The sequence below is a fragment of the Symphalangus syndactylus genome, chromosome 9 (assembly GCF_028878055.3).
Source record: "Symphalangus syndactylus isolate Jambi chromosome 9, NHGRI_mSymSyn1-v2.1_pri, whole genome shotgun sequence".
Taxonomy (NCBI): domain Eukaryota; kingdom Metazoa; phylum Chordata; class Mammalia; order Primates; family Hylobatidae; genus Symphalangus; species Symphalangus syndactylus.
The window spans coordinates 119072034-119084786 of record NC_072431.2 but is presented as its reverse complement, the minus strand read 5'-3'; the positions used below and the strand labels follow the sequence as shown (position 1 = coordinate 119084786).

Below are 12753 nucleotides of genomic sequence, written 5' to 3'. Positions count from 1 at the left end.
GGGGAGTGTTGGACTAATGAAAGCATGTAACACATAACACGTGCTGCTTTGGTGCTCCATAAAATGAGGAAAGTTAGCTTCCCGCCCAGTAGTTACTATTTCTGTGCATACAGAAAAAAAAGTCATACAACAAGCATCAGACAATCTTGAACTGTGTCAACATTTTCAAATTACCTATTCCACTAAATGCAACTAAATCTCAACAACCCAAACCCCCCATTTTTCATTGAGCCTCTATAAAACAGCTGCTTATTATAGAGAAACAGAGAAATAAATAAAATGAAGGAAAATACTATGTGAAATAGAAGAATGTTTCTTCAATATAAAAAAGGCCTTCATTATTTAGCTTTCATTATTCATATTAACGAAGTATTTGTGGTAAAGGGTAAAGATTATATAAAGTCTACAATGAACTCGGTTTTTAAACGCCCAAAGTGTTTTACATGTTTATCAAATGAATAGATACCTGGAATAATCAGACAGTATTCTATCCCCAATACCATCCTTGGAGGGAGGCAGGGGAAATGGGACATAAAAACCTATCTGCAAAAATGAAAAGGCATCATTCAGACTAAATTTATATCTGAAAACATTAAGAGGCAAATTACCTCCCTACTCTCCAAGCCACTGCTATTATTATTAATACTTCAGGAAACTGTTAATATATATTTTGCTTTTAAAAATCAATATACACACACAGAGCATTTGGCCTGGTATTGATGAGGAAATAACTAATAATTTCTACTGGAAAGGAACAAAGAAAAAAAATCTAGTTTTGACAAAATCAAATATTTTTAAATAGAAAAAAATTAACGGCTTTGAGAATATCAACTTTCTAATATGTGTAACTAATTAAAGGTAACTAATCATATTTATAATCACTAATGAACATTATTTTAAAAATAAGCCATAATTTTCTTTAATAAAAAAGGTCACTTGATTTTATTCAAAAAGTTAATTGTTAACTGCTACATACCAACTAAATCACACCCAAATGCTAGCCTTATCTTTTTAGAAATTCTATCGTAATAGCCTTCTTCAGTTGTCAACCACTGCAAACTTATCACACTTAAGTCAAAAGGATTAAGTCATGCAACATTACTTCTTAAAACAACACTCTGCATCCTTCATGTAATTGCAATTCTTACCACTGGGTGAGTTGGGGACAAAATATCAGGAGATAACTACCACCCAGCAACAATTTTTTCTAATGATTTAATCTCTAAGGAAAACTTTAATTCACATAGAGAATTTGATTTTGTCAGAAAGTAGCTATAGAGCTTTTTCCTTTTAAACAGCATCTACGATGGTTACCACCACTTAATTAAATCCTAGATCATGTCTACAAAAGCAGCTATTGCTGAACATTTGTCTGCTAATATAAGTGAATAATTACTCAATGTTTTAAAAGTAAACATTGACCACCATTTATTACTAGTTATCTTTGCACAGGCATACTTGTGACTCATTGTGTCTACATGCAAGATCGCTCCACATTTCTAGGCTTCTGATTAAAAGTAAAATGAAAGGGTAATCGAAGATGAAGAATCTCAAGTGTCCTTTCCAGCTCTAAAAAGACAGAGCGGCCGGGCGCGGTGGCTCACGCTTGTAATCCCAGCACTTTGGGAGGCCGAGGCGGGCGGATCACAAGGTCAGGAGATCGAGACCACGGTGAAACCCCGTCTCTACTAAAAAAATACAAAAAAATTAGCCGGGCGTGGTGGCGGGCGCCTGTAGTCCCAGCTACTCGGAGAGGCTGAGACAGGAGAATGGCGTGAACCCGGGAGGCGGAGCTTGCAGTGAGCCGAGACTGCGCCACTGCACTCCAGCCTGGGTGACAGAGCGAGACTCCGTCTCCAAAAAAAAAAAAAAAAAAAAAAAAAAAAAAAAAGACAGAGCACACTGAAGGCAGGGAACTCCTCTTACTCTTATTTGTATCTCCCTCAGTCTTTCACTGTATCCTACATATATATTGCCTTTTAGTTAAGCACATTACTATGGCCACAAACTAAATTCTTAAATAAGACCCTAAGCCCAGAGAGGAAAACAAAACAAAATAAAGCACATCAATTTGACAAAATTAAAAGCTTGCATATAGCAAAAAGATACCATAAATCAAGATAAAAGAAAAAATGAGGCAAGATATTTTTAACAAAAATAACAAAGGAAGAACATCCTACAAACAAGAAAATGACAAACATCCTAATCTTTTCTTTTAAGAAAAACGATATAAAAAGAAGTCAATAAAGAGGAAATCAAAATAGTCAATAAATATATATAAAATGCTCAATCCCACCAGGAACCAGAGAAATGTAAATGAAAACAAAAAGATACCAAATTTCAACTCTGAAAAATAGGAAATATTAAAATAGCCAAAATTGGCAAAGATACAGAGGAAAAATGGTACTCATTTTCTTGACAGAGTATAAACTGTCACAACCACTTTTTAAAGCAATCTGACAGCAGCTAGTACAAATGAAGACACACGTGCCCACAACTCAATAACTCAAAATCTAGGCCTATGTCCAAACCCTTGTTCATCGGCACAAGGTAACACGCACAAAGATGCTCACTGCACAGAACAGAAAATTACCTATTTATTTCTTAATAGGAAAACAGAAAAGTAAAGTATACAATATATTCCCATGATGAAATACTAAGCAGAGGAAATTTTTTTTTTTTTGAGACGGAGTCTTTCTCTGTCCCCCTGGCTGGAGTGCAGTGGCGCGATCTCGGCTCACTGCAAGCTCCACCTCCCGGGTTCACGCCATTCTCCTGCCTCAGCCTCCCAAGTAGCTGGGACTACAGGCGCCTGCCAACACGCCCGGCTAATTTTTTTTTTGTATTTTTAGTAGAGATGGGGTTTCACCGTGTTAGCCAGGATGGTCTCGATCTCCTGACCTTGTGATCCGCCCACCTCGGCCTCCCAAAGTGCTGGGATTACAGGCTTGAGCCACCGCGCCCGGCCTAAGCAGAGGAAATTAAAGAGAATGACGTGGCTCTTTATAGATGAAATGTGGATAGGTTCAGAAACATAACTGAGCGGGGTGAAAAAGCAAGATGCAAACGTATTCACTCATAAAAATATTCTGGTATTAAATAATGGCAATGGTTATACAACCTTATGAATATACTAAAAACCACAGACTTGCACACTTTAAAAGGGTGAATTTTCCATGTGAATTATATCAATTGAAAAAAAAGATTCACTAGCATGATCCTCTTCATGTTGACTTTAAGACACAATACATTATTATTTGTAAGCAAAATAAATAGAATGGAAGACAGACCAAAGGGTTGGAAGAAAAGGCTGGAAGCATTTTAAAACATTAGCTGCATCTATAATAGTTAATTCTCCAGAATCCAAACAAGGAATTAAATATGATAATATGTAAACATTTATTCATTCTTGGTAGTGGGGATTTGAATGTTTGTTATATCATTCTCTGTATTTCCCCATGCTTTTTTTTTTTTTTTAATTAAAAAAAGCAGCCATGGACTACAAAGGACAAAAAAGGCACATCACAAAAGACAAATGGTAAATAAATACATAAAGAAAGATATGTGGCACTGCTAATCATATAAATGCAAACCAAAATGAGGTAGTTTTTCCATACAGATTGGCAAAGATTTTTTTTAAGCTGTAAATTTCCAGTTTATATGCCTGAGGAAATATAAACTGGAACAATCTTTTTGGAGGAAAGTTTGGTAATATATAACAAAATTTTAACTCTATACCTTTTGACTCCACTACCTCCCTTCTAGAAAGTTAACATAAGTAAATTATTAGAAAAACCATTAAAATGAATGTCAAAGATGTCCATCACAGCAATATTCATAACAAATCAAAACTGGGAACAATCCAAATCAAGTATAATAAATCCATATACAATGTCATGCCAGAAAAATCCAACAATTTTTAAAGATGATATGCCACAAGGGTAGGAATGTTCCTCTATGCTTTATCTCCAGCTCTAAGAAGGGTGCTAGGGCCACGCACGGTGGCTCATGCCTGTAATCTCAGTACTTTGGGAGGCCAAGGCAGGAAGATGACCTGAGGTCAGTAGTTTGAGACCAGCCTGGCCAACATGGTGAAACCCTGTCTCTACTAAAAATACAAAATTAGCCGGGCATGGTGGCGCATGCCTATAATCCCAGCTACTCGGGAGGCTGAGGCAGGAGAATTACTTGAACCCGGGAGGCAGAAGTTGCAGTGAGCCAAGATCATGCCACTGCACTCCAGCCTGGATGACAAGAGGGAAACCCTGTCCCAAAATGAAAGAACGAAGGAAGGAAAGGACGGAAGGAGGGAGGGAGGGAGGCAGGCAGGCAGGCACGCACATAGTAAGAGCTAAAAAAAAAACATACACTTGTTGAATGAACGAATGTTAATAGTTAATATTGATGTGTATGTGTATATATATAAAGATGTCTAACAAATATTAACTATGGTTATATATTAAAATTTCAGATAACTTGTCTATGGTTTGATTTTTCTACAATGAACAAATATCTACAAATTAGAAAAAAACCCATTTCATTTGTTTAAAAAAATGAACAAGGTTCTTCATAAAAGCTACACCACAAAATTGTGCCATGTAATTTCCCAACTTCTATGACATCTCTTTTGAAGATTCAAAACAAGAAAAGTTCTATATCTTAGAACTGTAAAAGTGATGTTAAGTAGTGGGGATTATCTGTAATAAATGACTAGAAAGGCAAGAAAGGGGTCAAGGTTGGTCCATGGAAGACCCATGAGAAAGAAATTTCAAAGAACCAAGAGAAGGAACAAAGGACCTTTAAGGCAAAATTATCAAACCAAGTGATATCCCTGCCTGGCCTACTTCATAAAGATAGGTAGTTCTACAGAGGGGCACCTCCAATGAATATAAAAGACTTCTGCATAATTCAGGTAATGCATCACAGAATGGACAGTGATAGGCCGGGCACAATGGCTCCTGCCTGTATTCCAGCAATTTGGGAGTTCGAGGCTGGTGGATCGTCTGGGCCCAGGAGTTGGCAACCAGTCTGGGCAACATAGTGAAACCCCATCTCTACCAAAACACACACACACACACACACACACACACACACACACACACAAATTGCCAGGCATGGTGGTCCACGCCTATAGTCTGAGCTGTTTGGGAAGCGGCTTGAGACCAGGAGATGCGAGGATGGCTTGAGTCCAGGAGATGGAGGTTGCAGTGAGCTGAAATCACGCAATTACAACCCAGCCTGGGTGAGAGAGCCAGATCGTGTCAAAAAAAAAAAAAAAAAAGGACAGTAACAGTAGCTATAAAATAATGTCCAGAAAAACCCAAGTTTAAATTATCCTTTTCTGAAAAAAATATTGTTAGGTAATCATTCACCGGAATTTAATGAGGCAAATACCTTGGAAGATTTACCTTTTCTGTTTCCATTAAATAAGTTTTTATTAGCAACAATAATAACAATCAGCTTCCACGTATTGGGCAATTTATGTGTGCCAGATTGTAGGCCAAATACTTTCTACCAGCAGTTCTCAGAGTGTAGAGTTAGGACCTCAGGATCCCTATGATGTCTTCAGGTGATTGGTGATGTTAAAACTATATATATAATAAAAGCTATTAAGTTATTTGCCTTTTTAATTCCCATTCTCTCATGAGTGTATAGCAGAGTTTTCCAGAGGCTACAGGACATGTGATAACACAATACACCAAAAAGAGAAGCAGGTAAGAGGACCTAGTTGTCTTCTATTAAAACAAAGAGATTTGAAAAAAAAAAAAGAAAAGTAAACAATGCCCCTCTTGTCACTGTTTTTAAGAAAATGTTTATTTTTCATTAAAGTTTCACCTGTATGTTAACATGTAATAGGTTATTACCTTTAGACAAATTGATTTCTTTAAAATGTCTCCATGTTAATTTCTAATACAGTAAAATTAATAGATATAACTTACACAAAAAAAACTCTATGCGTTCAATTTGTAAGTGTAAAAGGATCTTAAGCCCAATAAGTTTGAAAACAGTTGATTTATATTTCAACCTCAACTTATGAGGTAATAGTTCTATTTTATCATCATTTCCATAATGCAAATGAGAAAAGAGATACAGAAGTAACTTGTCCAAAACCACACAAGGAGTCTCTTAAACCAACATTTGAATACAAGTCTGTAATTCCTAACCCTAAATTCTCTTCATCTTTAAGCAACAATATCTACCCAAGATATTAAAGATCACTTTTAGATCTTTAACTTTTAGATAGCTACATGCTAATCCCTATTTTTAAAACAATATTCTATATTGGTTTTTTATTCTTTTTCAGTTTTAAAAAGTTATGTGTGCTCATTGAACGTTTTAAATATACAGAGTTAACTTTAAAAAAAAATCAAACACTACAAAAATAACCTCCCATCACCACCACATGTAGCTACTAAACTACTAGTAAGAGTTTGACGCCTGCAAATTTACTTATTTATAGACATACACATGTATAGACATACACATACTTATCTGCACAAGCACTTTTTTAAAAAAATGAGATCATAATGATTTAGCAACTTGCCTTATTTCATTTAATTTTTCTTGAAGATCTTCCTGCATCTACAAATAGATATACCTCTTTTTATAAATCATCATCGTTTAATTGCATCCAGTTGAGGGCCCCTATATGGCTTGCTTCCAAATTTTGACTATTACAGAAACAGTCACAAGAAACATGCTGTATCTTTGTGTACTTGTGAGAACATATTTGTCAGAAAATTCCTAGAAGTAAATTTGCTAGGCTAAACAGTATAAACATTAAAAATCTTAATAGACCTTGCCAATGTTCTCCAAAATACCCCTGCCCAATTTACATTCTCACCCACAGAATATGAGATTTCCTCCAGCAATTCAGCTTTTAAGCGCCTTGGAAAATTATATTTTATGTGCTTCAAAATGCACAGCAGTAAAACTGTTCTCACTGGTTATCTAAATTTCATACAGAACCCTACACAAATAACACTCACTGAATGTATCAGAACAGTCACTCATCTTCATTTTGTTCCTTATATCTTTTAAATGACTCTGAAGAGAAAATATACCAGATGCATACAATGTCTTCAGCTAGTAATCCCTCAAATATTAGTTACCTTGATAAAAACTTATCCAAATTATTTCAGAAGACCATTTAACACAAATCAAAATTATGCAGTAAAGCTGGCCTCATACACATAAAGGAAAATTGTTAGAGTGGATTTATTAAGCTTTATCTGCCCGCTCAAAGGACTAAGGCTACAAATAAAAAGCTATCAAATCATACCAGTGGCCAAATTAGCTTCCATAAAATAATAAGCAACAGATTTCATATCATAAATGTCAGTGAAACAAATTGCAATAGTAAGGATGGCTGTAACTGGAAAGAAAGTTCACTGAAATTCACATCACACTAAAAACAAAAACATTAATATTTTAAAAGAAATGTTTTGAATGTGACTATTCATTTCAGTCATATCAGACTAGTACAAATCTTTGGTACTAATAAATAAGATATTGTCTTTTTTTGCAGGTAAATAGTTTAAAAATACATCATACTCTGACCTACCTGTTTTGTCATGGCTAACAGACATTTCAGGCTTCACCATTTCATCAAAATCTCTTTTCTAAGATTTTGTGCCAGTAGTTTTAAACTGAAGGTCTCCCACACATCTTTAAGACAGAGTAAAACCTCATTAATTCAAATCCAATTAGCTCAATTCTGAAATGGTATACGTAATTCTCATTAGGCAACAAGTTAAAAATACTATAATCTCTTCTCCTACAAGTTCTAATATTACTGTGAAGTAAAGGAAATCAACCTGAAAATCAATTCACTTTTCCAAACCAAAAATTTACAAAACTAAGGACTCTTTCATCTTTGTGGCTGAGCAGTTCATCCTCAGTCCTAAGGTTCATCTCTGTTTAGCAGCTACTGTATACAGTGAAAGTGATTTAGATTGTCACTATAGCCAACACAGCTTATTTATTATAGAATATGAGCATTTCTTTTAAAGATCTTATAACTTAGATTTCTCACAAATTCATATTTGCAGTTTGTCCAATTTCCAGTTGGTAGAATTTTACTCTATCACTTATATAGATCTACAATATAGCTAACATAACACTTTAAAAGGTACTGGAAGTAGACATACAAATTCTTGGCATTGTTATTCTGTATTTATTCTTATCATTTTGAAAGACTTTATGAGCCAAAAAATAAGTCCCAGGATTAAGTGGCATGTTTGGTGTTGCTTGAACTTACAACTATTCCCACTGAACAGAGAAACCTTCTCTTGCAATCTGAATCATGTGTAATTACAGTATGACAAGGTCTCTCCTGGGTGATGTAAGCTGGCACTTTTCCCAGGACTTGTCACATCATGGGAAGCACGCATACAAATAAAAATCCAAAAATAAACATTTTAAAACAATGGCTTATAGACTGCATAGAGAACCTCCACAGTGGAGTATAAAAATTGAGGAATCCAACCAACAAGCAGACATCTCTCACCAGAGACCTCTGAGAAGTCATCACTGCTATCAAGCAGCTTACCACGCCTAGCAACAACTCCCAGGTGTGGCCTATGTGAGCAGCACCCTCATGTTCCCTCAGGGTAGACAGAAAATCATTAAGTATAGGAAATAAAAATAATGTCAATGCACACATCCACTGAAGCAGAAAAACAATGGTAAGATAGAGATTGATCATCTTTAATTTCATAATGCCAATTTGTTGATTGTCAAGGTGCCTAAACAAAGTTACCTTAAGAGCTACATCTTCTGCCAACTGAGTTAATTTTCTTAATAAATGTTGCTTTTTAAAAGCTTACTTCACCTTGAAGTGAACTGCAGCCAAGTAGTAGTAATAATGTGTACCAAAGATCTTAGAAGGTGGTTTCTTTTGTTTAAACTCCTCTGCTCTACAGACACATGGAAAGGGAGAGAGAGAATCCAAGAAGCAGCATATCAACCTCATCAATGATAGAAATTTGACATCGCTCATCCTTACCACAGTTTGGAGGAAATATGAAATATAATAATCTGACTATATTTTAACATAAAATGTTAACAAATTTTCAAATGTTATTTCCTATAGGCCATGCATATTTCTAGCCCTCTATAAGAAACTGGATTTATTTATTAACCATCCAACAAAGACCATCAAATTCAACTGTTCAAGTTTTCAGGAGGAGTTATAAACCAAACCACTAAAGGCAAAAAATACAATCCTACTTCCCATTACATGAGCTCTGGAAACAAAACTAAGCACCAATACAAACCTCTGCCACCTCTAAGGCACACGGCATTTCTCCTTTCTTTATTCAGTCACCTGAATGTTCAATAATTTCCACATAGCTCTAAGCAGAATGGATTTATTATGATGTTACTCTAAGAAACGGCAGGAGTTCTAGATCCCAATAAAGATTACGGATCAAATGGAAGATAACTACTAACCACTGTGTCGACTTAGATAAATAAACCTGCTCACAAACAAAGCACCGTATTGTATTTGTACTGTTACCTTCACTAATCCAACTAAAACAACCAGACATTAGTTTTCCAGAGGTTGAAGGGAAAAGAAATCGGTATTTCTCAAACCCTCTTCAAATTTCTTTCAAAATGACACTCCGTTTCTTTTTTCCAAAACTGTCCTGCCCATTATGGAAAATGTTTGGGACCGCAGAGGCCCAGTAGGATTATGCAAACTAGACTCCAAGGCTAAGAACCAAGGTGGGGAGGGACTAAAGCAAAAGGCTTCCTCCACATCGTTCCTCTTCAACTGAGCTTCGACCTTTGCAAGAACCGTCTCCCTGCAGATCACATCCGGCAGACACTTTGGAACGTCGCTCAGAATCAAAGGAGCAGTCAAGTGCCACGCGGGGGTGGGAGGAAGGAACGAGTAAGACCCCCAAGTAAACATAAAATCCAGACTGGAGTGGGGTGTGGCGGTGGCTAAGCCACAAAAAGAAAAGTCTATGGCAACTGGCACCTAGTGCCTCATACACAGACAGGAAAGTAGAGAAGACCCTAAAGAGAACGGACTTGCCAAGACCGAACAATAACTACATCCAATACATTCTTTGCTAATAACACAGGTAAATCTTAATTTCTCTAGGAAAACACACACACACACACACACACACACACACGCACGCAAATTGTTTATTCCCTCCAGCCCAATTCTCCACATCTCCAAACTCAACAACTAATTGCACCTTCCCCACAGAACCCGCGGCTAACCCCAGAGGACTGGTGAAGGCTGGCTTGGGATGAATAAACACTCTACACCTGACGGTCCTTTCTCTGCGGTGACTTTCACTAAGCCGAAGTGGCGCGCGCGCGGGCAGGCGGGAGCCGGGACCTGGCCCACGCGGCGCCGCGCACCCGGATCCCGAGGCTACGCCGGCGAGCGCGGCGCGGGGGGCGGGGAGCGGGGCAGCGGGACCGCCCGGGCCAAGCGATTGTTTCCTCGCCAAGCAAAGACATTTTTTATCAAGACCCTTTTGTATTCGAGCCCTACCTCTTTTTGGCCTAGGAAAGCTTTCGTGCAAGTGGAAGACGACTTTCTCCACAAAGTGCTGTATGTTACTGTGCTCCGGGCCGCGTACGAACACCATCCAGTCGTGGGTGAAGCCCTCCACGGTGGGTTTTTTCCTCACCTGGGCGCGGTGCCCCAGCTCCAGCTTCACCTGCACGGCACACTGCGGGCAGGGGGAGGAGAGACAGCCGTGAACAACAGGAAGGCGACGTTTCGGCAGTGAACGTTGCGCCTGACATTTTTTTCCTCCTTCTTGAAACGCACATAAAAGGAAACGGCGGTGCCCTCTGCATCCACGTTTCACGCGCGTGGGCGCGCACACCCCACACCCCCGAATATACCCGCCCGCCCGGCCCGGCTCGGCCCCAGGCGCCCCGGGCCCCGCATCCACATCCGACAGGATTGTAACGGAATGTTATCCCCAGTCGGGAAGGGGGTCGGGGAAAAGAGGGAGAACACACTCAGCCACGACAAGCACGACAACAAATGCATCGGAAACAAATCAGAAGGCGATGCCGGGGCGGTTTCCCGGCGTGGGAGGGGAGGTGGCTGGGACCCAGGGGGACCGAAGGGCTCCTGGCAAGCCCCCTCCCCGAAAGTACCGCGGCGACAGGCACACGCCGAGGAAGTCTTTGTGTACGTGTGTGTGTGCGTGCGTGTGGAGCGCTGTGCCAGGCGGAATGGAAACTACAGGCAGCCTCTGCTGATGGGCACAAACTCCCATGCTTTTGCCACGGGGTTCGTGCACAGCAAAAATGAGACGTCGTCATACACACTGAAACACACACACACACGCCCGCAGGAAAACACGCCGAGGCATCCATAACTTAGAGCACCCCGCACCCCCCAGCGAAAAGCCCCAGACGATCGGCGAGGCCAGTCGAACGGAGCCCCCGCAACACACTTTCAAGAGCCCAAGTGGCTCCAAAGTATCTCCCACCTCCCCCCAAAAAAATGAAATTCAGAAAGGCAGGGCGGCGGGCGGACAGCCGCCGAGCCTCGGCTCGCGCTCAGCACCTCCCGGCGCTGGGGCAAAGTTGCGTGCGGCCCCGCCGCTGTCAGCCCCGCACACTTCGGCTCACACACGCGCGCCGCGGAGAACGCACCATCGTAGCGGCCGCGGCGCTTTGCGGAGGTGCGGCCGCCGAGGCTGCTCGCCGCGTCCCCGGACTGTGCCCGCAGCTCCCGGCGGCGGCGGCTGAAATATGGCTGAGTTATTATTCGCCTCCTTCCACCGTGTGTGTGTGAGTGTGCGCGTGTGAGCGAGAGGGAGTGTGTGAGTGCGCTTCTTGTGATTGCAAAGAGGCGAGGAGGGAGGGAGGCGCGGGGGGTGGAGGGGCGAGTGTGAGCGTGTGTGAGTGTGTGTGTGTGTCTGTGTGTGTGTCTGTGTGTGCGCGCGCGCCGGGGGGGTGGGGGAGGAGGGGAGCGGAGGCTGAGGGAGAGGCGGCAGCTCCCTGCAAGCCGTACCAACCTTTCTCTAATTGGAACCGCGGAGCGCTGGCGCTGTCTGGGCTGCGACGGCGCAGGGCGAGGAAGGAAAGTGGGGGAGGTCTTTTATTATTATTTTTGCGCGTACTTACCGAGCTAGCCATGCCTGGGGGCCCGGAGGTTTGCTGGGGTGTTGTGTGGTACCCCCCCTCCTCCGCCCCCCCTCAGCTGTAATTCATGAAGAGGCTGCTATGAATGAGAGCGCGCCCAGGAGCGGAGGGTAGATGGCGGACATTCTCTGCCTTTTTCCCCCCGCGCTCGCTTGCTCGCTCGCTCGCTCCCTCGCTCGCTTATTAAACTCAGCCCCAAAAGCAAAAGCAGCAGCAGCAGCAGCAGCTCCAGGGTAAAGAAGATGATTCCGGAGCATGCGCCGTGGCGCCTGACACCCGGGCTCCGAGCCTCACAGGGCGGAGGGAGGGCTTGCGGGCGGGGCGGAGCGCGCGGGGAGGCCGAGCGAGCGAGCCAGGGGGAGCTCGAAAGAGCCAATCACCTGCCACCTCCCGAAACCCCGGCGGCCCGCAGCGCCACACTGGAAAGCCTCGCTTAAAGTAACAGGTTCCTGCTAGGGGGGTGGCAGGGAGGGGGCGCGGGAGTGGGGAGAGCGGCCAGCTGGGGAGCCATCCCAGCCCCTGTGTAAACTCTGCTCGCCCTACAATAAAAAACGGATTAAAACTGCTGGAATGTAGCCACTGCTTAGAGCCCCCAGCAGCCGGAGAAGGAGTGTTAAA

At 41.5% G+C, this 12753-nt stretch overlaps 1 protein-coding gene across 2 annotated transcripts in view; it reads right to left on the bottom strand.

Moving 5' to 3' along the window:
- The window catches only part of MLLT3 (MLLT3 super elongation complex subunit), a 284574-nt gene extending 272166 nt beyond the window's left edge, over window positions 1-12408 (bottom strand). The window contains exons 1-2 of one of the 2 annotated variants that reach the window (XM_055294120.2): window positions 12118-12408; window positions 10520-10700 (exon numbers count right to left, since the gene is read on the bottom strand). In XM_055294120.2, coding sequence (XP_055150095.1) covers window positions 10520-10700; window positions 12118-12129 — 193 coding nt within the window. In that variant the 5' untranslated portion in view covers window positions 12130-12408. Of the gene's footprint in view, window positions 1-10519; window positions 10701-11643; window positions 11881-12117 lie in introns of those variants that run through there. The other variant, XM_055294121.2, reaches the window with a different exon arrangement.
- Between the last annotated feature and the right edge of the window lie 345 nt (window positions 12409-12753).